Source organism: Rissa tridactyla, chromosome 3, assembly GCF_028500815.1.
Source record: "Rissa tridactyla isolate bRisTri1 chromosome 3, bRisTri1.patW.cur.20221130, whole genome shotgun sequence".
Taxonomy (NCBI): Eukaryota; Metazoa; Chordata; class Aves; order Charadriiformes; family Laridae; genus Rissa; species Rissa tridactyla.
The window spans coordinates 127301507-127327332 of NC_071468.1; the positions used below are offsets into that span (position 1 = coordinate 127301507).

Genomic DNA, 25826 nt, shown 5'->3' on the forward strand with positions numbered 1-25826 from the left:
GTCTCCCCGCGGCCGGACCCTGGAACGGCGGCACCGCAGCCCCCCCGCCCCCTCCCGCGGCAGCCGGCGCGAGCGCGTCGGGGAAGTCCCGGCCGTGGCGCCGGTGGCCATGAGTCCCGGTGGCGAGAGCCCCGGGAGCCGGCGGGAGGGGCCCGTCTGTGCCCGGGAAGGGCTCGGCGCGTCGGCGCGGCTGAACTGGCCACAGGGACCCGAAATGGTCCTCAGCTCCGGGAAAATGGCAAAGATCCGCCTGGGAGCTGTTGGCGGGCAGTTAGAGACAGATGCCACCACCAGGGACGGCCAACACGGGTCACAAAGGGACAGTCCCGTCTCACTGGTTTGGTCGCCGACAATAAGGTCCCCCCCGGGGGTGACGGGACGGCGGTGGGTGCAGTTTTTCTGTAGCTGGCGAGGGGCTGGGAGGCCCGTCCTCTGGGGGCGGCCGAGGGCTCGGGGCTGGAGAGAAGGGGGCCGAGGGGCCACCTCATGGCTCCCTGCAGCCCCCTGAGGAGGGACGTGGAGAGGGAGGTGCCGAGCTCTTCTCCTGGCACCCGGGGACAGGGCGCCTGGGAACGGCTCAAAGCTGCGCCCAGGGAGGCTCAGGCTGGACACGACGAGGCATCTCTGTACCGAGAGGGTGGTCAGACCCTGGCACGGGCTTCTGGAGAGGTGGTCGATGCCCCGAGCGGGGCAGAGCTGGAGAGGCATTTGGGCGATGCCCTTAATGATGTGCGTTAGCGTGGGGTCTGCCCTGAAGGGGTCGGGCGGTGGGACCAGATGGTTCCTGGAGGTCCCTTACAGCTGAACTACCGCCCCCTTACCCTGACACGCCCCGAGGACACAGAGAACGCTCCGGTGCAGCCGCCACAGTGTGGGCGTGGGGACAGGCAGAGCGTGGCACTGCCGGGGCTGCTGTGCTGGGCGGTGACTCCATCCCGGTTGAGCCGGCGCACGGTCAGCCGTGTCCCGAGACACACAGACACGTCACGGTGTGGCCATCAGCCCGGTGGCTCGGCCGCAGCTCTGCTGTGTTGTCACCCACCCCGTGAACACGGGGATGGAGCAACGGCTGGGAGAGGCACAGAGGCCCCTGGAGTGTAGCGTCCTCCCCGGGGAGGAAAGAGGAAGAGCCGCTCTCCCTGGGGGGAGCGGGGACGTGTCCGTGTGTCGTTGGGGGGACACAGCCATGCCGTCCCGCGCTGTCTCCCCAGGGCCATGCCGGGGACCCGAGGGGTGGACGTTTCCCCCGGTGCCGACCCGGGGCGGTGCCGCTGGTTCCCCCCCGTCCCGGCAGCGCGGGCTCCGCCGCCGGCCCCTCGCGGTGCGGGCTCTGCGGGCGCGGCGGGGCCGGGCAGCGGCTGCGCGTTTGCCGCGAGCCGGCGGGAGCGGGGATCGAACCGTTGACAGCGAGGGCGGGCGGGGCGGGGCCTTGCTGAAAGAGGGCGTGTCCATGCAGATGAGATCCCGCCGCCACGCACGACGGGAGCCGTTCCCGCCGCGCCGCCGCCGCCCGCGGGGGAAGGCGGGCGCTGCGCGGGTGAGGCCCGGGCCGAGGTTGTGGGCGCGAGACGCGGCGTGGTTCGGGGGGGCATGGGGTGTCGCGGGGGTTGTCGTCGTGCGGTGTGTGTGCGTGCGGCGTGGTGCGGGGGGTGTTGTGCGTGGGTTGGAGTCATACTTACCTGGCAGGGGAGACACCATGATCAGGCAGGTGGTTTTCCCAGGGCGAGGCTCATCCCCTGCACTCCGGGTGTGCTGACCCCTGCGATTTCCCCAAATGCGGGAAACTCGACTGCATAATTTGTGGTAGTGGGGGACTGCGTTCGCGCTCTCCCCTGACAGAATCGTGACAAAAGCAGAGCTCAGTTGTGCTTTTCCGACTTGAGACATGGTGCTGGCGTTACCCGCCATCCCCGGCGCCGTCCTACTTCCCTGCTGCGCCGGGGGGCTCGAATTCAGCGCCCGTCCCTCTCCCGGCCGCGCTCCGCCATCCCCCCGAGCCCCGGAACGCTGCGGTTCCCGCTGCCCTGCGGCGCCCCAGACGGCCCCTTCACCAGGTGCTGTGCCCGCCCCGCCCCGCCCCGGGGGCCGGCCCGCCCCGGCCCCGCCCCGGATCCTCCCGCCGCCGCTGCCGCCGCGCTGCACGCGCTTGGCCGGGCCGCCGCCGCCGCGGAGCCGCCGGAGCGCACGTGGGGCCGCCATGGGCCGCTTGGTGCTGCAGGGACGGGTCGGTGCTGCGCGGCCGCGCCTTCGGGGCCGCCGGGGCCGCCGCCGCCGGGGAAGTCGGTGAGTGCGGCCGGAGCGGGAGCGGCTCCGGGACGGCGGCGGATGTTGGGGGTCGGCCCGAGCACGGCATCGGCACCGGTCGCCCCCCACATCCCCCGCACGCACTGGCCGTGGGGCAGGAGCGGGGCCGGCGCGGGGCGCTGGGGGAGGGGGTCGGCTGTGCCGGGGACTCCGGTGCCTCCGCCGGGACGGGGGGCGGCCGGGCTGCTCCGTCCCCGCCGACCCGGCCCCTCTCCCGCTCGCAGTGTTCCAGACGGGCATGGTGGGCTACCCCGAGGCCCTCACCGACCCCTCCTACAAGGCGCAGATCCTGGTGCTCACCTACCCCCTGGTCGGCAACTACGGGGTGCCGCGGGACGAGGCCGACCCCTTCGGCCTCAGCAGGGTGAGAGCGCGGGGACGGGGGGCGGCGGGGGCGGCGTGTCCCGGTGGCAGTGACACCGCGGCGCCTGGAGCTGCCCGAGCCACCTGGCCACCGGCCACCGGCGCAGGGTGCCAGGGCGGGACGGCCCCAGGTGCCAGGGCGGGATGCGCAGGGTGCCGGGGCGGGGTGGCGGCAGGCGGAGGTTTGGCCCCGATGCCGCCGGGCCCGGCGTGCTCCAGCCCGACGTGGACCTGGGGGGGGACCGGGGCGGGGGGCGATGGGACCCCCGAGCACTGGGATGGGGGCGCCCCGGTGGCGCGTCTGTCCCTGACGGGGCTGCGTTGCAGGGCGGGGGTCCCAGCCCCCCCCCGGGGATGGCAGAGCAGCCCCCGCTCGAGGCCCCAGACCCCTCTCGGCCCCTGCCCCCAGGGCAGAGTCCATCCCCGCTGCGCCGTGCGGGGCCTCCTCACGCTGACCCTGGGGCCCGTCCTGCCCACCACCCCATCCCGCGTTGGTGGCCCGGAGCCCCCGTCCCCGCGCTCGCTGCCATCGGCCCTCTCCGGGCTGGGGGGTGCCGTGGGTCCCTGCTGCGGCCCCACGGGCCTCGCTCCCCCGAACCGGAGCCCCCACGGCTGACCGGACACGCTGGTGCGTTTGGGGTTCCCGGCGAGGCTGGGGACCGGAGGGAGCGGTGCTTTCCCGCGTGCCGGTCCGTGCTGAGCGGAGGGGTCCCACGGTGCGGGCCGTGCTGGCCCCTGGGCAGGGGGGCTGCAGTCCAGCAGCGTTGGGGGCTTGGACACCCCGTCCTGGGGCTCCCGGAGCCACGGGCTCGGCTGGACCAAGCCACAGCCTCCCAGGGCCGCGTGTGGGACAAGGTGGGGGGCGGCGACAGACCCGCACGCCGAGCGGGGCTGGTCCTGTGCTGTGGGCCGGGGATGGGGTCCCTGCCCCACGGGGCTCCTCCAGCCCTGGGCTGCAGCCATGCTGCCGTGTCCCATGGGGACGGCCAGGCCCCCGCGGGGCACACAGGGCTTGTCCCGTGCTGGTGGCCCCGTGCCCGGCTGTACTCACTCCCTTTTCCCCAGTGGTTCGAGTCCAGCAAGATCCACGTGGCCGGGCTGGTGGTGGGCGAGTGCTCGGAGACCCCCAGCCACTGGAGCGCGTCCCGCTCCCTCGACCAGTGGCTCAAGGAGCACAACATCCCTGGGCTGGAAGGTGGGACCGGGAAGGGTGTGGGGTGGCTGTGGGGCTGGGGGCCGGGGGACAATCGGTTCTGGACCAGACCTGTCTCTGCGGTGGGATTTGCTTCCCCACGGGGTCGACCCGGTGCTGGCGGTTGGGGCGGGATGGTGTTGGTGGGGCACGAGGTCGTGCTGGGGGGGGGCCGGGGCCGTGGGGGTTTTGTCTCACGGCGCCTCCCCAGGAGTGGATACTCGGGCCCTAACGAAGAAGATCCGTGAGAAGGGGACGCTGCTGGGGAAGCTGGTGCCGGACGGGACCCCTGAGAAAAGCCTCTCCTTTGAGGACCCCAACAAGCGGCACCTGGTGCAGGAGGTGTCGCTGAAGGTGGGGCTGGGGACGGCTGGGGGTCAGGGGGTGGCAGAGGGGGTTTTGGGCATGTGTGGGGATGGCCGGGGGGCTGGGGGGGGGCTGCGGAGGTCCCTGCTGGGGCGGGGGCTGCTGCCTGGGGGCGCTGGGGCGATCCACACTCACCCCTCCCGCAGAGCCCCCAACTCTTCAACCCCGGCGGGTCGCTGCGCATCACGGCCATCGACTGCGGCCTCAAGTACAACCAGGTGCGGTGCCTGTGCGAGCGGGGGGCGGCCGTCACTGTGGTGCCCTGGGACCATCCGCTGGACACCGCAGGTGGGGGGGCAGCAGCCGGGGGCCGAGGGGTGTGGGACGGGGCCTGGAGCAGGGGCTGTCTCCTGGGATGGTGCTGGGGGCAGCGGGGAACCACGTCCTGGTCCGCACCATGGCGTCAGGGAGCCTTGATGTCGTCCTTCCTGGGGGCTCAGGGCCCTCGGTGGGGCGCTGCAGGGATGTGGGGGGGGAGCATGGGCTTTTGGGGTGCCTTGCTGTGATGGGAAGGCAGCTCTGGGCTGTGGCATCAGGGGCCATGGGGGGCTGTGGGACTGGGGGGGCCTTGCTGCCACTGGGCGGGGGGTTGTGGGGTCAGGGAGGTTGGTGCTGGGGCGTTGGGGGGGCTGTGGGCTCAGGGTGCCTTGTTGCTGGTAGCCGGGGACCCTGGGGGCTCAGGGGGCCCCGCTGTGACCCTGCTGCTCTCTCGGCGCAGACTTTGATGGGCTGTTCATCAGCAATGGCCCCGGGGACCCGCAGCTCTGCCGGGAGACAGTGTCCAGCCTGCGCCGGGTGCTGGACGCCCCCCAGCCCAAGCCCGTCTTCGGCATCTGCCTGGGCCACCAGCTGCTCTCCCTGGCCCTCGGCGCCCACACCTACAAGATGAAGTGAGTGGGGGGTCCGGTGCGGTGGTGGGGGGGTGTCACCGTGGGGTCCCGGGGCTGCCTGACGCCCGTCCCCACCGCCCAGGTACGGGAACCGGGGTCACAACCAGCCGTGCCTGCACGAGGACACGCGGCGCTGCTTCATCACGGCGCAGAACCACGGCTTCGCGGTGGAGGCGGGCAGCCTGCCCCCCGGCTGGGCCCCGCTCTTCACCAACGCCAACGACGGCTCCAACGAGGGCGTCGTCCACGAGCACAAGCCCTTCTTCAGGTGGGTGCGGGGCCGTGGATGGTGGGGGTGTCAGGGGGGGCACAGGGCTGTGCCCTGCCTGACACCCCCCCCTGCAGTGTCCAGTTTCACCCCGAGCACCGCGCCGGCCCCACTGACCTGGAGGGGCTCTTCGACATCTTCGTGGAGGCGGCACGGGACCTGCGTAGCGGAGACGGCGGCGCCCGCACGGGTGGGTTGGGGCGGGAGGGGGGCGGCCGGACCCTGGGGGACCATGGGCAGGACGGTGGTGCCGGGGCTGTGCACGGGGGTCCCAGCGTGTCCCGTCCCCCTCCCCCCGACAGTGCGGGAGCGCCTGCGGGACTGGCTGACCTACGCCGAGGCGCCGTCGGGGGGCCGGGATGCGGCGCGGCCCCGCAAGGTGCTGATCCTGGGCTCCGGCGGCCTCTCCATCGGGCAGGCGGGAGAGTTCGACTACTCGGGGTCGCAGGTGAGCGCCCACCCAGGGGTACGGGATGGGGGGGACGGTGGGGGCCTGGGGCCACCATCCGTGACCGCCCTGCTCCCCGTAAGGCCATCAAAGCGCTGAAGGAGGAGAACATCCAGACGGTGCTGATCAACCCCAACATCGCCACGGTGCAGACCTCCAAGGGGCTGGCGGACAAGGTCTACTTCCTCCCCATCACCCCTGACTACGTCACCCAGGTGAGCACCCCGGGGTGCTGGTGGGGAGGGGGCGGCGTGGGGGGCGCAGGGACGGCGCGGCTGGGGGCTGCTCGGGGGTCTGGGGGGTGGTGGGGAGGCGCTTGAGCGGGCAGCACAGGCACGGTGGCAGCCGGAGGGCGCGGGGCTGCCGTGGGTCCCTGCCCCACCGCCCTGTGCCCTCCCCCCGCCATCCCCAGGTGATCCGTAACGAGCGCCCCGACGGGGTGCTGCTGACCTTCGGGGGGCAGACGGCCCTGAACTGCGGCGTGGAGCTCACCAAGGCGGGCGTGCTGGAGCGGTACCGCGTGCGGGTGCTGGGCACCCCCGTCGCCTCCGTCGAGATGACGGAGGATCGCAAGGTCTTCGTGGAGAAGATGGAGGAGATCGGGGAGCACGTGGCGCCCAGCGAGGCGGCCGCCTCCCTGGAGCAGGTCCGGGGGTGGGACGGGGCAGGGTTGGGGGGCGGGCAGGGTGCTGTGTCCCCCCCCCACTCTTTCCGTCGTGACCCTGTTGCTCTCCGCAGGCGCTGGCGGCGGCCGAGCGGTTGGGGTACCCGGTGCTGGTGCGCTCTGCCTATGCCCTGGGGGGGCTGGGCTCCGGCTTTGCCAACAACCGGGAGGAACTGGTGGCACTGGTGAGCCAGGCCTTCACCCACACCTCCCAGGTCCTGGTGGACAAGTCCCTGAAGGGCTGGAAGGAGATCGAGTACGAGGTGGTGCGGGACGCCTACGACAACTGTGTCACGGTACAGGATGGGAGAGACCCCCCCCAGGCCTCTGCTGGGCGGGGATTGATGGAGGAGTGGGTGCTGGGGGGCTCCCGGTGGACCCCGGCCCCGGGGAGGGATACCCAGCCCATTCCGGCGGCTGTGCCCCTTGAGCCAGACCCCTCGCACCCCCCATGCTCGGGGGGGGCTGCAGCGCCTGGGCTGCGCCAGGGGCTCGTTGTCGAGCCCCATCGGTCCCCGGGGCAGGGGAGGGGGCGGTGGGAGCTGGGAGGGACGCGTTCAGGGCAGCACAGGGGGCAGTTGGGACCCCCCCAGCCCACGGTGACACCCCCTCTCCCCGCTGCCAGGTGTGCAACATGGAGAACCTGGACCCGCTGGGGATCCACACGGGCGAGTCCATCGTGGTGGCCCCCAGCCAGACCCTCAACGACACCGAGTACTTCATGCTGCGGCGCACGGCCGTCAAGGTGGTGCGGCACCTGGGCATCGTGGGCGAGTGCAACATCCAGTTTGCCCTGAACCCCAAGTCGGAGCAGGTGAGTGTGGCCCCCAAGGGCCCCCCGGCCTCGGGACCTGGGTCGGGGTCCTGCCCTGTGCTGTCCTGTGGGGCTGCCGTCCCCGGGCACCGGCGGGTCTTGCCGTGCCAGCAGCTCGGCCGGCCCCGTGAGCGCAGCGGGGCGCTGGGTCTCGCTCCCTGCCGGAGCCGTGCCCGGTCCTTGGGTGGCCTCTGCCTGGCTCCCTCCTGCCGTGGCCGGCAGCGATGGCTGCCCTTCCCCAGCCCGGCTACCCTGGCGTTCGGTCCCCACGGCTATTCGTGCCCTCCGAGCACGAGCGGCCCTTTGGTGCCTGCTGGGCAGCAGGGAGCCGTGCCGCTGGCACCCGGCTTCATGCTGCGGGGTCTGCATCCTGCGGCACCCGCTCACGCTGCCCGCCTGCTGCCCGCAGTACTACATCATCGAGGTGAACGCCCGGCTCTCCCGCAGCTCGGCTCTGGCCAGCAAGGCCACCGGCTACCCCCTGGCCTATGTGGCTGCCAAGCTGGCCCTGGGCATCCCCCTGCCCCTCCTCAGGTAATGGCACTGCTGCGGCGTGGGACGGGGCGCTGCTCCAGCCGGCCTTGTGCCCCCCTGGTGGCACAGCCCTGGACGCTGACCCCCGTCCCCTGCTCAGGAACTCCGTCACCAACTCCACCACGGCCAACTTCGAGCCCAGCCTGGACTACTGCGTGGTGAAGATCCCGCGCTGGGACCTCAGCAAGTTCCTGCGCGTCAGCACCAAGATCGGCAGCTCCATGAAGAGCGTGGGTGAGCGTGGGGCGGGCAGGCAGCACAGGCGGGCAGCGCGGTGGGCGCAGGGTCCGGCCGCTGACAGCCCTGTCCCCAGGCGAGGTCATGGCCATCGGGAGGAACTTCGAGGAGGCTTTCCAGAAGGCGCTGAGGATGGTGGACGAGAACTGCGTGGGCTTTGACCACACTGTGAAGCCAGTCTCGGACGTGGTGAGTGCTGGGGCTTGGGACGGCATGGAGGGGTCTGGGGCCATGCTGCCAGCGCAGTCCTGGGGAGGAGGCAGCCGCCTGCCCCCGCCTCCCAGCCCTGCTCACCCCCCCGGCGTGGCAGGAGCTGGAGACGCCGACGGACAAGCGGATCTTCGTGCTGGCGGCCGCGCTGCGGGCTGGCTACTCCATCGAGCGGCTCTACGAGCTGACCAAGATCGACCGCTGGTTCCTGCACAAGATGAAGAACATCACGGACCACGCGGTGCTGCTGGAGTCCTACCGCGAGGAGCAGAGCACTATGCCGCCCGCCGTGCTCAAGCGGGCCAAGGAGCTGGGCTTCTCCGACAAGCAGGTGGCCCTGGCCGTGCTCAGGTAATGTGGGGAGGGGGCGGCCCCGCTCTGTCCCCCCATCCACCACGTCCTGGTGCTCACCCTGCCCCTCCCAGCACCGAGCTGGCCGTGCGGAAGATGCGGCGTGACCTGAAGATTCTGCCGGTGGTGAAGCAGATCGACACGGTGGCGGCAGAGTGGCCGGCCCAAACCAACTACCTGTACCTGACCTACAACGGCACCGAGCACGACCTGGCTTTCCGTGAGCCCCACGTCATGGTCATCGGCTCCGGTGTCTACCGCATCGGCAGCAGCGTGGAGTTCGACTGGTGCGCCGTCGGCTGCATCCAGGAGCTCCGTAAGGTCAGCCGGGCCCTGGACCCCCGTGGGGTCGGTGGGTGGGGGGGGTCGCTGGTCAGAGGGGGCTGGGGAGGAGCGGGGCGTCCCTTGGCCTCGCCTCATCCCTCTCCCCTTGCAGATGGGCTTCAAGACGATCATGGTGAACTACAACCCCGAGACGGTGAGCACCGACTACGACATGTGTGACCGCCTCTACTTCGATGAGATCTCCTTTGAGGTGAGCGGGGCTGGGGGCTCCTGGCTGCCTTGGGGCTGGGCTGGGGGTTGCCCCGGGCCCTGCCGGCCATGGGGCTGGGGCAGGATGAGGGCTGCCGTGGCCCCCGTGGCCCCCGTCCCAGCCATCCCCTGCCCCGCGCGGTGTTGCAGGTGGTGATGGACATCTATGAGCTGGAGAACCCCGAGGGCGTGATCCTGTCTATGGGCGGGCAGCTACCCAACAACATCGCCATGGCCCTGCACCGGCAGCAGTGCCGCATCCTCGGCACCTCCCCGGAGGCCATCGACTCGGCAGAGAACCGCTTCAAGTTCTCCCGCCTGCTGGACTCCATCGGCATCAGCCAGCCCCTCTGGAAGGAGCTCTCCGACATGGAGGTGGGGGGCCAATGAGGGTGACGGGGCTGCCCTGGGGGATGCCATCCCTCAGCACGTCCCCTGAGGGTGCCATCTCTCCCGCAGTCGGCCAAGCACTTCTGCTGCAAGGTGGGGTACCCCTGCGTCGTGCGACCCTCCTACGTGCTGAGCGGTGCTGCCATGAACGTGGCCTACTCAGACAGCGACCTGGAGAAGTTCCTGAGCAACGCCGTGGCTGTGTCCAAGGAGCAGCCCGTCGTCATCTCCAAGTTCATCCAGGAGGCCAAGGTCCATCCCGGAGGCTGCTCCGGCTCCCTACTCCCCATGGTCCCCCCGCCCCGGCGCTGGGCTGTGACCGTGTTCCTGCTCACAGGAGATCGATGTGGACGCGGTGGCCTGCGATGGCGTGGTGGTGGCCATCGCCATCTCAGAGCATGTGGAGAACGCTGGGGTGCACTCGGGCGACGCCACACTGGTGACACCCCCCCAGGACATCACCCCCAAGACGCTGGAGCGCATCAAGGCCATTGTCCACGCCGTCGGGCAGGAGCTGCAGGTCACCGGCCCCTTCAACCTGCAGCTCATCGCCAAGGTACCTCACTGGGGAGCCGCACCATGCGGGAGGATGCCCTGCGGCCCCACGCGAGCCTCATACCGTCCCCTCTCCCCCAGGATGACCAGCTGAAGGTGATCGAGTGCAACGTCCGCGTCTCCCGCTCCTTCCCCTTCGTCTCCAAGACCCTCGGGGTGGACCTGGTGGCTCTGGCCAGCCAGGTGATCATGGGCGAGGACGTGGAGCCCGTGGGGCTGATGACGGGCACGGGCATCGTCGGCGTCAAGGTGAGCGGGGGACGCGGGGGCCGGGCCAGGGCACATGGCTGGGCAGCCCCTGAGCCCCCCCTGCCCCCCAGGTGCCCCAGTTCTCCTTCTCGCGCCTGGCGGGCGCCGACGTGGTGCTGGGCGTGGAGATGACCAGCACGGGCGAGGTGGCCTGCTTCGGGGAGAACCGCTGCGAGGCGTACCTGAAGGCCATGCTCAGCACCGGCTTCAAGATCCCCAAGAAGAACATCCTGCTGACCATCGGCAGCTACAAGGTGCGTGGGGCTGGGGTGGGGGCTGCGGCGGGGGCCGGGGTGTCCCCCTCCTCCTCTAACCGTCCCCGGGGTCGTTGCAGAACAAGAGTGAGCTGCTGCCCACGGTGCGGACCCTGGAGAGCCTCGGCTACAAGCTGTACGCCAGCCTCGGCACCGCCGACTTCTACACCGAGCACGGCATCAAGGTCAGGGCTGGGGGGCCGGGGGGGGGCCGGGGCTGCCCTCGGGGAGGGGCGGGGGCCCTGATGGGTGTCGCTGCTGGCAGGTGATGGCCGTGGACTGGCACTTTGACGAGGCGGACAGCAGCGAGGCCGGCGCCCGGGAGACCCAGCGCAGCATCCTGGACTACCTTGCCGAGAACCACTTTGAGATGGTCATCAACCTCTCCATGCGCAACTCGGGGGGCCGCCGCCTCTCCTCCTTTGTCACCAAGGGGTACCGCACCCGGCGCCTGGCCGTCGACTACTCCGTGCCGCTCATCATCGACATCAAGTGCACCAAGCTCTTCGTGGAGGTGGGCTGGGGGGCCAGGGGACGCGGGCGCAGGTGATGGAGCAAAGAGGGGGTTGGAGTAGGGAAGTCCGGTTGTGGATAGCATGGGAGGGTTGTTTTTGGGGTGCAGCTCAGGCAGACGTCCTCCTCCTGCCCCTGTTGCTGAGCCCCAGCCCCCTTGGCCGGGTCCTGGCTCTCACGGCTGCTCTCCCCCAGGCGCTGGGGCAGATCGGGGCAGCCCCCCCGCTGAAGATACACGTGGACTGCATGACGTCCCAGAAACTCATCCGCCTGCCCGGTAGGTGGGACCGGGGCCACGGTGGGGCCCGAGGGTGCAGAACGCAGCCGCGGTGGTACCCAGAGCTGGGCTGTGGGGGCTCCGAGGGTGCTGCGGGGAGAGGAGATGTTTCCCCATGCTGCCGGGGCGTCCCGCGTCCCCCACGGCCGGGGGCTGCCCGTGCTGACGCTGCCCCGCTCCCCAGGCCTGATCGACGTCCACGTCCACCTCCGCGAGCCGGGCGGCACCCACAAGGAGGACTTTGCGTCTGGCACAGCGGCAGCCCTGGCCGGCGGTGTCACCATGGTGTGCGCCATGCCCAACACCAGCCCCGCCATCACCGATGCCGCCTCCTTCGCCCTGGCGCAGAAGGTGAGGGGCTGCTGCTGCCCGGCCCCATGCCCGTGTCCCCTCCCTGGGCGCTGCGGTGGGGCTGGCCACCGGCACTCACCGCTGCTTGCCCCCACAGCTGGCCGAGGCTGGGGCTCGCTGTGACTTCGCCCTCTTCCTGGGGGCTTCCTCGGAGAACGCCGGCTCGCTGGGGCCCTTGGCCGGGGCAGCTGCCGGGCTCAAGATGTACCTGAACGACACCTTCTCCAGCCTGCGGATGGACGACGTGTCCCTGTGGATGGAGGTGGGCCACCACGGGCAGGGGCTGGCATGGGGCCGGACCCAGCTCCCGGTGCCGGTGCCCACCAGCCCTGTTCCCTCCTCCAGCACTTCGAGCAGTGGCCGCGGCACCTGCCCGTCGTGGCGCACGCGGAGCGGCAGACGGTGGCCGCCGTCCTGATGGTGGCCCAGCTCTACCAGCGCCCCGTGCACATCTGCCACGTGGCCCGCAGGGAGGAGGTGAGCGGCGGCAGGACCGCAGACCCTGGTGACGGGGGTATGGGGGCTGTTTGGGCTCCCCCCTCACCACGCTCCCCCCTCAACCACTCCCCCAGATCCTCCTCATCAAGGCAGCCAAGCAGAAGGGGGTCCCGGTGACATGTGAGGTGGCCCCGCACCACCTCTTCCTGAGCCAGGACGACCTGGGGCGCCTCGGGGAGGGCCGGGCGGCCGTGCGGCCAGCGCTGGGCACCCGCCAGGACGTGGAGGCACTTTGGGAGAACATGGACACCATCGACTGCTTCGCCACAGACCACGGTGAGCCCTGGCGGGATGGCGGCTGCGGGGCGGGAGCTTGGGGAGGGGATGGCAACAGGTCCCGCAGTGACCGGCCCCGTCCTGCAGCCCCCCACACGCTGGAGGAGAAGCAGGGGCAGGAGCCGCCCCCCGGCTACCCCGGCCTGGAGACGATGCTGCCGCTGCTGCTGACGGCCGTCTCCGAGGGGCGGCTCGCCGTGGAGGACATCATCCAGCGCCTCTACGAGAACCCCCGCAAGATCTTCGGGCTGCCGGCGCAGGAGGACACCTACGTGGAGGTGGGTCCCTGCCCCCCCGGCCCGGGTCTGGCCCTGGCCCTGCTGCCCCTGACCCGCTCTGCCCGCAGGTGGACCTGGAGCACGAGTGGATCATCCCCAGCCATACGGCCTTCTCCAAGGCCCGATGGACGCCCTTTGAGGGCATGAAGGTGAAGGGGACAGTGCGGAGGGTGGTTCTGCGCGGGGAGGTCGCCTACATTGACGGGCAGGTAAGGCCACAGGTACCCTTCCCCTTGCGTCTTGGGGGTCCCCCCATCACTGACGCCGTCGTCCCCCCATCACTGACGCCGTTGTCCCTATGGCTGTAGGTGCTGGTGCCCCCCGGCTACGGGCAGGATGTGAAGAAATGGCCCTCGGGAGCTGTGCTGCCACCACACGCGGCCCCTGTCAAGGAGAGTGCGAAGGTACCGGTGTGCGCGGGGCTGGGATGGGGGGTCCTTGCCCCACCCCGGCTCCAGCTCGCCCTCTCCTTGCAGACCCCCGAGCGGCCCCGGCATGTGGCGGCCGGCGAGATGCTTCGTGGCCGAGCCTCCAGCCCCCGCCGGCCTGGCCCCATGGGCGAGGGGCGCTTCCACCTCCCGCCCCGCATCCACCGCGCCTCCGACCCGGGGCTGCCAGGTAGGGGGGCGTGCGGCGCGGCACGGTGCGGTGGGTGGCGGGGCAGCGATCGTGTGCCGCCCCAGGGCCGGGTCTGGGGCCGCGGCTGCACGGCCCCGCTGACGCCGGCCCTTGTGTCCCGTTCAGCATTCCGGAGGCTGGGAGCCGCGCACCGCCCGGGCGCCCGAGGCACCGGTAATGTTGGAGGGGGGGACTCACTCAGACAATGAACGCGGCCGTACTAATGGCACTAACTGCAGCCGATGAGTGCATCCCCTCCCCCAGGTGCCGCGCTGGCCCCGGGCTGACTGCGCCGCCCTGTTGTGTGTTGGGGCTGGGCACCACAGCATGGGCATGGCCGCGCCAGCCCACTCCCCTCCCGCCCTGGCCCGCGCGGCACCTCGGGGACCCCTCGCTTGCCAGTGTGATTTAGGGTTGCGTACGATTGGGTTTTTGCGGGGCGCGCGGGGAGATGGACGTGGCACCACGCCAGGGCTCAGCCCGCCCTGTCTCTGGGCGGCCATCACCCTGGCGTCGGCTCCCGCGGTGCTTTCACTCGGTGCTGCTGAGTGCCAGCAGGGCTGTGCCGCGCTGCAGCCGCCCGCACCCTCTTAACGCCGCTGCTCCCCTCTCCCACCCCAGCCGAGGACGCGCGGGACAAGGCCGGCAGGAAGGCGGTGGAGGCGGGTGAGTGCCCCCGGGGGTCCCGCAACGGCCGGGCTGGGCTCTGCGGGACCACCCGGCCATGGGCTGACTGGCTGCTCTCGGTGCCGCAGATCCCGCTGTGATCCAGGACGGCTACTTCTACCCTCCGGGCCCCTTCCCACGCCAGGCGTCCCCCCAGGGCGCACCCCACTTTCAGACCTCCCCGCTGCTGCACCCCCTCGTCGGGCAGCACGTCCTCTCCGTCCAGCACTTCTCCAAGGAGCAGGTGCCCGGGTGCTGGGGCGGCGGGCACCCGGATGAGCGCGGGGGGACACGGTGCCTCCTGTTGCCCCGTGCGCCCCGGCTGAGCCCCCTCTTCCCCGCAGTTGTCGCATCTGTTCAACGTGGCGCACACCCTGCGCATGCTGGTGCAGAAGGAGCGGAGCCTGGATATCCTCAAGGTGAGTTGGCCACCCCGAGTGGGGCCATGGGAGCCCCGCGCCAGGCGTGAGCGCCCCTGGGCTCCCCGAGGTGACAGCGTGGCCCCCGCAGGGCAAGGTGATGGCATCCATGTTCTACGAGGCGAGCACGCGGACCAGCAGCTCCTTCGCGGCAGCCATGAGCCGGCTGGGTGGCTCCGTCCTGTCCTTCTCGGAGGCCACCTCCTCGGTGCAGAAGGGCGAGTCGCTGGCCGACTCCGTGCAGACCATGTGCTGCTACGCCGACGTGCTGGTGCTGCGGCACCCCCAGCCGGGCGCCGTCGAGGTGAGAGGGGGCCAGGAGGGCTGCATCCAGCCCTGAAGGTGTTGGGGGTCCTGCCCCCATGGCGGGGATGGTGACTTGCGCTGTGGGGCCAGGGCTGTGTTCCCTGGTGAGGCAGGTCCTACCCTGGTCCCCATGGGGCTGGGGGGGGCCGCACCTATACGTGAAGGCGTTTGGGGGTCCAGCGCCCGTGGGTGGGGATGGTGACCTGCCCTGTGGGGCTGGAGGGGCCATGTCCAGCCCTGAAGGCGTTCGGGGGTCTGGTCCCCATGGCAGGGATGGTGATCTGCCCTGTGGGGCAGGGCTGTGTTCACCGGTGGGGCAGGTCATGCCCTGGCCCACCACGGGGCTGGGGGGGCTGCGTCCAGTCCTGAAGGTGTTGGGGGTCCTGCCCCATGGCAGGGAGGGTGACCTGCACTGTGGGGCAGGGCTGTGTTCACCGGTGGGGCAGGTCCTACCCTGTCCCCCCTGTGGGGCTGGGGGGGGGGCCGTGTCCCCCCTGTGGGGCTGGGGGGGGGGCCGTCCTGCCCTGCGCTGAGCCCTGCCCGTGCCGCCAGCTGGCCGCCAAGCACTGCCGCAAGCCGGTGATCAATGCGGGGGACGGGGTGGGGGAGCACCCCACGCAGGCGCTGCTGGACATCTTCACCATCCGCGAGGAGCTGGGCACCGTCAACGGCATGACGGTACGGCGTGGGGGGGGGAGCTGGGGCCGATGGGGGGGGGGGCTGCGGCCACCCCCAGCACGGTGCAGCGGGGTTGAAGGGCCCTGCCTGGGTCCGGGGAGGGTCGTTGGGTCGGGCTGAAGCGGACCTGCCGGGCTCCCCCCAGATCACCATGGTGGGCGACCTGAAGCACGGGCGCACGGTGCACTCCCTGGCCCGCCTGCTCACCCAGTACCGCGTCAACCTGCGCTACGTCACCCCCCCCGGCCTCCGCATGCCCCCCGACATCACCAGCTTCGTGGCCTCCAAGGGCATCAAGCAGGTGGGTATGGGGACGGGGTTGGGGGGGGGGGGGTCAGGGCCCTGCGTCTCCCCAGCCCCGCTGATGGTGTTCCCCCCACACACACACCAGGAGGAGTTTGGGAGCATCGAGGAGGCGCTGCCGGACACCGACGTGCTCTACATGACCCGCATCCAGAAGGAGCGGTTCCGCCTGGCCGAGGAGTACGAGGCTGTGAGTGCGGGGGGGGGGTCTGGGACGGGGGGGGGGGGGACACCCTGGGTCTCGCCCTGGCAGCGGCTCAGGGCTGTGTCGTCCCACCCCGCAGTGCTTCGGGCAGTTCATCCTCACCCCCCACATCATGACCCGGGCCAAGGAGAAGATGGTGGTGATGCACCCCCTGCCCCGCGTCAACGAGATCAGGTGGGGACGGGGGGGCTGGGGGATTTGGGGTGGGGGTGTCTGTGGTGTCCTGGGCGGGGGGAGGCTCCTGGGGGGGTTCAGGGGATGCCTGTGGTGTCCTGGGGGTGTGTGTGTGTGTGTGTGTGTGTGTGTGTCTGTGGTGTCCTGGGGGGGGGAGGCTCTTGGGGGGGTTCAGGGGATGCCTGTGGTGTCCTCGGAGGAGGGGGGGGGGGGTCTGGGGGGTTTCAAGGGGGATGGGGGCTGCAGTGTGCTGGGGGGGCGGTGTTGAGGGGTTCTGTGGTGTGCCGGGGGGGGGTGGGCTGTGGTGGAGGGGAGGGCTCGGGCCGGGGGCGTCTGTGGTGTGCACGGCGGGGCGGGGGGGTGATTCAAGGATGATGGGGTCTGTGGTGCGCTGGGGGCGGGGAGGTGGTCAAGGGGGATGGGGGGGGCCGAAGGCTGCGGTGCGCTGGGGGCGGGGGGGGGGGGCGCCCCAGGGCGATGTGGGGCTGGGGGGGGGGTGTCTGTGGTGTCCGGGGGTGGGGGGGGCTCAAGGGGGCCAGGGCCCGTGGTGCCCGGAGGGGGTCCCTCATCCCCGGGGGGGGCGGTGGCGGTGGTGGTGGTGGTGTCCGTGCCCCCGCCCCCGCCTGACGTCACTTCCGCAGCGTGGAGGTGGACTCGGACCCGCGCGCCGCGTACTTCCGGCAGGCGGAGAACGGGATGTACATGCGGATGGCGCTGCTGGCCACCGTCCTGGGCCGCTTCTGAGCAATAAACGTCACTGCCCCGCGACGTGGCGTCACCGCGCCGTCACCGCGCCGCGCCCGCCGGGACATGGCGGCGCTCTGGAGGGGCTGCGGGCGGCTGCTGGCGCGGCGGCCCGGGGCTGCGCAGGCGCTCACCGCCGGTAAGGGCCGCCGCCCGGCCCCCCGCCCCCGCAGCGGCCGCGCCGTGTGTCCCCGAGCCCCCCCTGCTCCCGCAGCAGCCACGCCGTGTGTCCCCCCCCCCCGCCCCCGCAGCGGCCGCGCCGTGTGTCCCCCCCCCCGCCCCCGCAGCGGCCGCGCTGTGTCCCATCCCCTCCGCCGTCGCCACCCGTGGGGCACAGCCCCCTGTCCCGTCCCCTTCCCGTTCCCCTTTCATCCCCTTCTCCCCCGCATCCCCATCCCGCTACTCCCCCATCCCTATCACACCGGTCCCCCTTGCCCTGCCGCTGTGGGCTCTGTCACCCCGGAGGGCGGGGGGGGTTCCCGGTGCTTCAGGGGCCTGTCCATGGGTGGGGGAGGTGCTGCTGGTCCCCCAGGCCCAGCGGGGAGCAGGGTCCCGCCATGCGTCCTACGGGGTGAAGGCCCACTCTGGGCTCAGGAGATCTGCGCCGGCGGCTTGTGCTGGAGCCGGGAGGGCTAACGGGGGCTGTGAGGAGGCACAGCTCGAGGAATTGTCCCAAAACCCCGGGTGGAGGCTGTTTGGGGAGCCCTGCTCCCCCTGGGCAGGGCTGGGTGCTGGGACCTGGGCTCAGTGGGGTGCAGCCTCTGCCTGAGGGCTCTGCCAGCCCAGCACATGGCCGAGCCCTCCCCCCCAGTCCTGCCCGTGCCACGTGTGCGTAGAGCTGTGCGGGGCTCTGTGCGGCATGGGCTGGCTGGGAGCGGGTGTGTCCCTGTGTCCCCTGCTTGCAGCCCCCACCGCTGCCCCACCAGTCATGCTGCTCACATAGCATAGGACGCTGGGGAAGCACCGCCGTGGGGTCTGGGGGGGCCCTGCTGCACCAGGGAGCCAGCGTGGGGCCGGGGGGCTCAGCTCAGCATGCAGCCGCTGGCCCTCCTCCTGGCTGCCCGCGAGGGGGGGCAGCACGTTCCCCTGCTGCTGGGGTCCTGCCAGGCCACCTCACTGTTCCCACTGTTATTTTTATCTGATTTGATGGATTCTCTTGCCTGGCACCCTCTGCACCGTGCGATGCTGGGCTGAGCATCCACTCCTCGCGTCCTGGAGGGAGGCCCAGGCGGAGCTGGGAGCGCTGCCCAGGACCGGCCCGTGGCCGGAGCAGCTTTGGTGCAGCCCACGGCTCCGGGATCTGGCTCTGCCATCACTGCTTCTCCTGGGAGCCGGCCCTGCCATGCTGAGGCACAGCCCCCCGGTTCCTCAGGGGTCCTGGCAGCCCCTGGGCATGGGGCCATGCCCCTGGGGGTGTGCGGGTGATCGACCCGGCACTGGACGTGGTTCCTGCTGCCGAGAAGAGGCTTTGCCTTCGTGCCTGGGTGTCTCCCTGCCTGCGGCGGGTGCCCAGGCCCAGCTGCGGTGCGAGGTGGTGATGGTTCCATGGCTGTTCCTCTGGGGCAGGAGCAGCCCTGCTGGAGGCTGAGCCTTCCTGCTCCCCTCCCAGCTTCAGCAAGTAACTGCCCCATGCAAGGCTCGGCCCCTCGCTACTGACCGTGCCGTGGTCCCCGCAGAGGAGGCGGGCTGCCCTGTGCCCTCCGGCCCTGCTCCCGGTGCTGCCGTTCCCCCAGGCAGAGCGGAGCATCCAGCCGGGGCAGGGCCAGTGAGCTTTGCTGGCCCTTTGCTGTGCCTGGCGTGTCCCACTGTGCTCGCCTGCTGAATGGCCGTCCTGCCTGGCGCTGGGAGCCAGGGCTTTGCCTCCTGCATCCCAGGCCCCAGTCCAGGATGCCAGCGGGGCCTGGGCATAGCAGGCAGCAGCACGTGCCTGCGGCAGTGACCTCGCTGTCCCCACCTGCTGAGAGCAGCCCCACGCTCCTGTGGTGGCGGTGCAGCCCCCAGCTGCTCGCCCGCGGGGGACGCAGACGGTGTGGCCTAATTAGTCTTGGGCCCGTTTCAAAGTCCTCTGGCCCCGGGAGCAGCAGCCTGCGGGGTCGGCCATGCCCTCCCTGGCTCTCAGGATCAGCCTGGTCGGGGGCTGCCCACAGCACCGCTTGGTACTGGCCCCTCCGTGGCTCGGGCGGTCACGAGCCCTTGCCCTTCCCAGCCTGGGGCAGGACACGGCAGTGGCGGCAGAGCTGCAGGGTCATTCAGGGCTGGTCCCTGCGTTCATGGCGTGGGCTCCAGCCCAGTGCTGGCGCTGTGGCAGCACCGTGCCGGTGTCACCCCAGGCAGGCACAGTGCGGGTGGCGAGCAGCGCTGGTGCCAGCCTGAGCGAGCGAAGTCATTGCAAGGGGCTTGACCCGGCCGCGCTGCCAGGCTCGGGCAGGGGTGCACAGACAGGTCTTTCCTCCCTCCCGCCGGCAGCCCCGGTGCTGCTTGGTCACACTGGGCACTGCGCCCGGAGCCTTCGACACTGGGTGAGTAACACTGGCACTGCCGGCTGCGCTTTGTCAATGAGCGGGGGAGCCTGCCTGCGCCCGGGGGGAAGGCTGCCTGCGGGAAACAGGCAACCAGCCCTGCCATGCTGGCCCGGGGTCCCTCGCCTGCCAGCACCCCCTGCCCCTGCACGGCCACAGCCCATGCGCTGGCGGGGGCCGCTCTGCCATTGTGGAGGGGTGCGGTGGCTGTCGGGGCCCAGGGCAGAGCCTCAGCCCCCGGGGGCTGTGCTGGTCTAGGGTGGGAGATGGAGCCGGTGACGTGGCAGCAGGAGATGCTGCCAGGAGCACGGCAGCTCCGTGGGGCTGCAGAGACCAGGGCAGTCCTGCCGGGGCCCCTCCAGCCCAGTTGGCCTTGGCTGGGGCCCTGGCTGCTGACCGGCCTCCTGGGTCACCTCCAGGCTCCACTGGCCATTGTAGCCATGCTGGGCTGGGTCCAGGCCCTGCCCGTGGGCTCCCAGGGGCCACACTATGGCCGTGATCCATGTGGCTGGGGCGAGGGGCTGGGGACCCGACCCAAGCCTGTGCCTGTCCCCTTGTTTGTGCGTGCCGGCTGGGGTCGGTGCCCTCAGGAAGGCACGATCCAGCTGCAGGCACCGGGGAGGCGGCAGGAGTCTGGGACCTGCTCCCCGCGGCGCTGCTGGGGCTGTCGCAGAGACACCGATGCCCCCGGGAGGGAGGGAAGGAGCGGGTGGCAGGGGCCAGGTGCTGCTGGGGACACAGCCGGGGCTCTGCCAGCCTGAGCATCCTCGGCACACCATGGTGAGGAGCCACTCGTGGAGACCCTCCGAGCTGTCCCGGCTGGCGGGAGGAGGGGGGATGCTGGGGCTGCTGCTGCCCGGGATGGGGGCTGGCTGGGTTCAGGGTTTCCAAGAACAGAGCAGGGTCACAGCGGGGCTGGAGACCTGCCGGGGACCTGTCCTGGGAGGAGCAGGGGGGATAGGCAGGGAGCCGGGGGAAGGAGCGCCGGGCCAGCTGAGTTGCGTCGAAGGGGTCAAGGGTGTCGGATGGAGCGGGAGCTGCCAAGGGCCCAGCTGAGCCGTGCCCCGCGGGGGACGCGCGCACCAGACGGCCCCTCGCACTGATATGGCAACAAGGCGAGGGGCCGTGCCAGCAGCTGGCCCGCGGCGAGGAGCTGGGTCTGGCCCGGTGAGACTCGCCCTCCCATCCCGGCTGCCTGGCAGGAGCGGCACGGGCCGAGCGCGGCGTTATGAGGATGGGGATGGTAGCGGCAGGGTTTGTACGGTGCTCAGGGAGGGATTTTGGGAACCACCAGCCTCGGGAGAAGCAGCAGCTGGGTGGGCTCTGCCCCAACAGCCCTGCGCACCCCGGGCGAGGGATCAGCCCCGTGTCAGGGGTGCAGGGAGGAAGCGCAGCCGTGCACTGCTTACGCCAGAGGTGCTGCATCGTCCCAAGAGCATCCCGAGGCGCTTGGCTGCTGCGGGAGGGTGTGGGTAGGTTTGGCGTAGGGCGAGCTCCACGCCGGGAGGGACACAGCGGGGACAGAGCCGTCTCAGCGGGACGCGGGCAGGCAGAGGCTCCGCTCGGGCAGGGGCGCCCGGCTGTCGGCAGGGTGCTGCGGGGTCTCGCCGTGCCCTGGTCCACCGTGGCCGCCTGAGCGGGCCGTGCTGGTCGCAGGGGCCCTCATGGGAGCTGGCGACGTGATCGCCCAGCAGCTGGTGGAGCGGCGGGGACTGCAGGGACACCAGGGCTCCCGCACCATGAAGATGATGGCCATTGGCTTCTGTTTTGTGGTGAGTACTGGCGTGCCGCGGTCAGCCTGCCCCTGCCCCTGCAGCACATGCAGGATGGGGTGGGATGGGAACGGGATGGGGATGGGGGTGGGATTGGGATGGAGATGCAATGGGATGGAGATGGGGATGGGATGGGGGTGAGGATGGGGTGGGATGGGGATTGGGATGGGGATGGGATGGAGGGCTAGCGTGTTTCAGCAGGGCAAAACCATGGTGCGCAGGTGTGGGCTGGGCTGTCCCGGTGCTACCTCCAGCAGCGCCAGGCAGAGCTGGGTTCCCCGGAGGAGGAACACGCTGTCCCTGCGCCCAGCTGCGGCTGCGGGTACCCCTGGGGGGGCTGGCAGCCTCTGTCTGTGCAGCCTGGGCACCCGTGGCCATGCCTGCTGCTGATGCCAGCCCCCCGGGAGATTTCACCTGGCAAAGGGTGACTCTGCATCCGAGGGTGCAGACCTGCTTTGCTCCACTGTGCGTGGCGGGGCCGGATCCCGACCCATCGGCTGCCGGGGGGTGCTGGGCAGGGGGGGCCCTGGGTGGCTCTGGCAGAGACGGGGTCCCCCCGCCGCGGAGCCCTGCCCGCTGTGTCAGGCATGAAGCCCTGCAGCCGCCCCGCTGGTGCGGTGCTGCCCGGCAGGGTGCTGTAGGAGGGGCAGGGCTGGGGGCTGCCACCGTCCCTGCGTCCCCCATGCCGGGAGGCTGCCCCATGGCGGTGCGGGGCCCAGGAGGGGAGGCAGGACAGGCCCCGATCCCGGTGTCCCAGGGCAGGGCTGTGGAACCAGCTCCAGAGCCCCCCTGGCCCTGCCGCCCCGTGTCCCGGCACCACGGGACGCTGCCCCTCACCACCCGGCTCCCGCAGGGCCCCGTCGTGGGCGGATGGTACAAGATCCTGGATCAGCTCGTCCCGGGGGCCACGAAAGTCGTGGCCGTGAAGAAGATGGTCCTGGACCAGGTCGGTGCCACGCGGGTGAGGGTGCCCGTGTGGGGCTTGTGCCGCAGGATGGGGCGGTGGCACGGCCATGTGTGGGCAGGTTTCCATCCCGCTCTGGGAGCCCGGCTCGGTGCCGCGGGTGCTGAGTAGGAGATGGTGCTCCCCGGGGATGCCGGCTGTGCCATGGAAGCTGTGGTGATCCGTGGGGATCCATGCTTTACCCTTGTTGCAGCTCTCCCAAGGCTGTTGAGAGCTGCCGTCTCCCTGCAGTGCCGTCCCTGGTGTCCCCGCTGCGGAGGGGGGGTCCTGGGGACGGAGACCCCGGTGCTGCCCTGGCTCCTGCCCCCATCCTGCGGCCAGGAGCAGCCCCGCCGTGGCGGGGGACTGGGGCAGACGGGGCCGCAGGGGGGCCCCCCTTGGCCTGGCCTTGGGCCCTCCCATGGCGGTGCCTGTCCCTCTGTATGGCTCTGTGCCGGGGAGCAGCACGCCGGCACCCCCAGCCCCGCCATGCGGCCCCCTCGCCCTGTGCAGGTGCCGTGGGCTGCCCAGCATCGGGCTCCGACTCCTCTCTCGCAGGGGGCCTTTGCGCCGTGTTTCCTCGGCTGCTTCCTCGCCATCACGGGGGCCATGAACGGTCTGTCGGTGGAGGAGAACTGGTCCAAGATCCAGCAGGTACGTGCTCCTTCCGCGGCTGCCTTGGCAGCCCCTCCCGGTGCACCGGCGCCACCGGCTGCTCCCGTTTGTGGTCGTGCCCGTTCCCGTGCCCCGGCACAGCCCCCTCCCAGCACCGACTGCGTGTCCCCAGCCCTGCCGTCATGCTCCCGTCCTCAGCCTTGTCCGCAGCTCCGTCGTGCCCCGGCACCCCAGGCGCGGAGCTGGCTCTGTGGGTGCCCCACGGCCAGGGTGGGGAGGCGTCTGCCCCGCTGCTGTGGGGCATGGGGCAGCTCTGCCTGGTCCTGCCAGGCTCAGCGCGGGCTGCCACGACCCGGGGGGCATCGGGAGCCTGGCGCTGCCCATCCTGCGGGCGCTGGTGTCGGGGCTGCTCCCTGTGCTACAGTGCTGGGGTCCCGCCTGGTGCCCTCCGGCTCCCTGCGCGCCTCCGGCCCCTCTCCTGGCTGCGTCTCCAGAGCCATTACCGAGATGGCTCCCATTAGCGGCGATTGCTGGAAACCAGCGCAAAAGCTGAGTCAGCGTGTCCAGAGGGTGAGTCACCGGGGAGCAGGTGACCCCCCGCCACAGATGAGGCGCACTGGGGTGGTCGCGTGGCTGCCCGGGGGTGCGCAGCGCCGGCGCTCGCACACTGATGGCCACCGGGGCTGCGTGCGGTGGCCCTCCCGGGGCCCAGCCCACCCGGACCCTCTGTCCACGGGGGCTGTTGCCCCAACCGGGCTGTTGGCCGCTGCCCCGGGCTGGGGCTCTGCCTGGGGTGCCATCGCCCAGAGCGGATTCCTCTGCACGGGTGCACGCACCGGGCACCGGCCAGCTGCCTGCCGGGCTGCCGGTATGCGCCGGCAGAGACCGTTCCTGCCCCCAGTCCTGCCGTGGGGTGCAGGGAGCAAATCCTGGGGGAGGACCGAGTTACCTCGTCTTCTTCCTGGCTTTGCGAGAGCAGCAGCCGGGGGGCTACGAGGTGTTTTGGGACATAGGCTGGCCCTTGGCACGGGCAGCACCCCCAGCGCTCCCGTCCACCCCAGCGGCATCTTGACCAAGTCGTGCCGCGTGTCTCGCCTTGCCTCCCCCAGGGACACCCGCCAGGGCCTGAGCGTGGTGGTGGGTGGTTGATGCTGGTGGTGGGTGATTGCGGTGGTGGGTGATTCCCGCGAGCTGCAGCTGCCCCTGCCCTGGGGGGTGATGGGCTGGGGGCTGGGCAGCAGCGTCTGGCAGCCACCTTCACCCCTGGCTTGGGGCGCATCCGCCTCTCCCCACGCGGAGGAAGCGTCAGCAGAGCATCCATCACCCTGCGCCCGCTCTCCACGTCCTGGGCTGCCGGCCAGCGCCGGGAGGAGGCCGGGCTCCCGGCTGAGTCACGGCCGGGCTGGATGAGGGACTCGTCCTGCTGCCGTGAGGCAGGGCTGCGGCACGGCACGAAGACGGGGCAGCGCGTCGGGCTCCCGGGGAGGCTGCCCTGGCTCGGTGCCCTCTCCGTCCCTGCCCCGCGGTGGCCGGGAGGAGGCTCGAGGGATGTGGGGCTGGACGGGGGCTCACAGCCGTTGCTGAGAGGAGCCCAAGGCTGCTGCAGGTGCCCTGGCTCACCTCCTGCCCTCTCAGTGCGGTAGCCTGCCCCACGCCTGCCCCACGCCTGCCCCTGCTCTCCTCGTGGGCAGAGCAGCCTGCGGTGGCCTGGCCATGGCACCGTGGGCCATGGCAGTGGCAGGAAAGGCTCTTGGTGGGGACAGAGCAGTTGTGGTCGCCCTCTCCCTGCCACCCTGCGCTCGGCCCACGTGGGCACGGCGCCGGGACGGGTGCAGGGGATGCGGGGACCCCCTGCCCAGCTGGAGCAGGCGTGGAACTGGGGGCGTCGTGGCAGGGGACAGTGTCCCTCTGTGTGCTCCCAGCCCCTGCCTGCAGCCCCGTGCCGGTGCCAGCTGTTCGCCGTGGCAGGGGTGGGCACGCGCGGCGGCTGGGTGTCAGCGGGTGGCTCTGGGCACTCACGGCCTCCCTTCTCCCCCAGGACTACACGGACGCCCTGCTGACCAACTACTGCGTAAGTGCTGGGGTCTGTCGCCCCCCGGCCCGGGGGCCGTGCCCCTGGCTGGGCTCCTCTACGCCCCTGTCCCTGTCCCGCACCTCGGGGGCTGCCGCGAGCCCGGTTGGACACCCGGGATGCCCGGGCAGAGGTGGGCAGGGGATGGGGGTGCCAGCAGGGCCCCTTCACCGCTGTCTCCTCCTCCACCCAGATCTGGCCGCCAGTGCAAATCGCAAACTTCTACTTCGTGCCCCTGCAGCACAGGTAGTAACGCGGCCGCGGCCCCGGCTCCCCGTCTCCCCGAGCCCGCGGCTGTGGACCCTGTCCCCTCTGTCCCCAGGCTGGCCGTCGTCCAGTGCGTTGCCATCGTCTGGAACTGCTACCTCTCCTGGAAAGCAAATCGGATGTGAGGGGAAGCCACGTGCCCTCCCAGCCCCCCGCCTGAGCGCTGCCTGCCTCTGCCCCGTCTCCGCAGCCCCTGGAACCGGTGCCCGTGGCTGTGCGCGGGGACGGGACACACAGGGTCCCACAACAGCCATCCCATCCCGCTCTCTCCTCGCGGGACCTCATCACCTGCAGCTACGGCTGTCGCTGCTCCAGGGACACGCGGAGGAGATGGCGGGGACAGGTCCACCTCAAGATGGGACGGTGCTTGGGGCTGCTGCGGGTCTGGCAGCTCTGCCCCTCGACGCCCTTCTCCGTCCGTGCTCACGCCTCTCCCCGGCCCGTGGCCCCGCACTGGGGGTGTTCCTGCGGCGGCGTTGCTCTGTCCTTCCCCGGTGTGGATCCCGGGCAGGGCGAGGAGCCAGAGCGGCGGGTGCCGGTGGCGCCGTGGGTTGTGCTCAGCGCTGGGCTGGGTGCTGCCTGCCCGCCCCACGCCTGCAGCTCGGCAGCACCCGCTGCCGCCGTTTGGGTGCGCTCACCCCCAAAACGGGTTTCTCTCCAGCTCATCTGCGGACAGTTGGAGCACCCAATAAATGGCATTTTTCCCTTTT

At 71.3% G+C, this 25826-nt stretch overlaps 2 protein-coding genes and 1 non-coding gene across 3 annotated transcripts; all 3 read left to right on the forward strand.

Annotated features, from left to right (window-relative positions):
- The first annotated feature begins 214 nt into the window (after positions 1-214).
- Positions 215-16976, forward strand: CAD (carbamoyl-phosphate synthetase 2, aspartate transcarbamylase, and dihydroorotase). The gene is given in 47 exon segments (XM_054196505.1): positions 215-309; positions 2173-2218; positions 2220-2283; positions 2529-2668; positions 3733-3862; positions 4071-4213; positions 4372-4513; positions 4944-5115; positions 5198-5383; positions 5461-5573; positions 5686-5831; positions 5915-6046; positions 6244-6477; positions 6570-6791; positions 7121-7309; positions 7719-7843; positions 7944-8077; positions 8157-8269; positions 8391-8641; positions 8716-8962; positions 9078-9176; positions 9326-9550; positions 9635-9817; positions 9903-10121; positions 10202-10369; positions 10441-10623; positions 10704-10808; positions 10889-11137; positions 11332-11413; positions 11598-11764; positions 11862-12026; positions 12110-12241; positions 12337-12538; positions 12626-12816; positions 12885-13025; positions 13125-13220; positions 13293-13434; positions 13561-13608; positions 14056-14100; positions 14190-14344; positions 14445-14519; positions 14611-14823; positions 15378-15503; positions 15649-15804; positions 15895-15996; positions 16091-16185; positions 16827-16976. Coding segments are annotated over 47 exon segments (6891 nt in total). The 3' UTR covers positions 16930-16976.
- LOC128908000 (U1 spliceosomal RNA) lies at positions 1672-1835 on the forward strand. Its single transcript, XR_008465815.1, has one exon. It is a non-coding gene; the product is annotated as a U1 spliceosomal RNA (small nuclear RNA).
- MPV17 (mitochondrial inner membrane protein MPV17) lies at positions 16949-25826 on the forward strand. The gene is made up of 7 exons (XM_054196152.1): positions 16949-17068; positions 21105-21220; positions 22074-22166; positions 22722-22817; positions 24817-24849; positions 25043-25095; positions 25172-25826. Exons 1-7 carry the CDS (start codon positions 16996-16998, stop codon positions 25239-25241), a joined length of 534 nt encoding a protein of 177 aa, XP_054052127.1. The 5' UTR covers positions 16949-16995; the 3' UTR covers positions 25242-25826.

Bases quoted from the DNA above. Each gene is read 5' to 3' on its own strand.
- MPV17 (XM_054196152.1), top strand. From the start codon at position 16,996: ATGGCGGCGCTCTGGAGGGGCTGCGGGCGGCTGCTGGCGCGGCGGCCC. The intron at 21,221-22,073 runs GTGAGTACTGGC...CGGCTCCCGCAG, and splicing joins CCATTGGCTTCTGTTTTGTG to GGCCCCGTCGTGGGCGGATG. The intron at 22,818-24,816 runs GTACGTGCTCCT...CTTCTCCCCCAG, and splicing joins ACTGGTCCAAGATCCAGCAG to GACTACACGGACGCCCTGCT.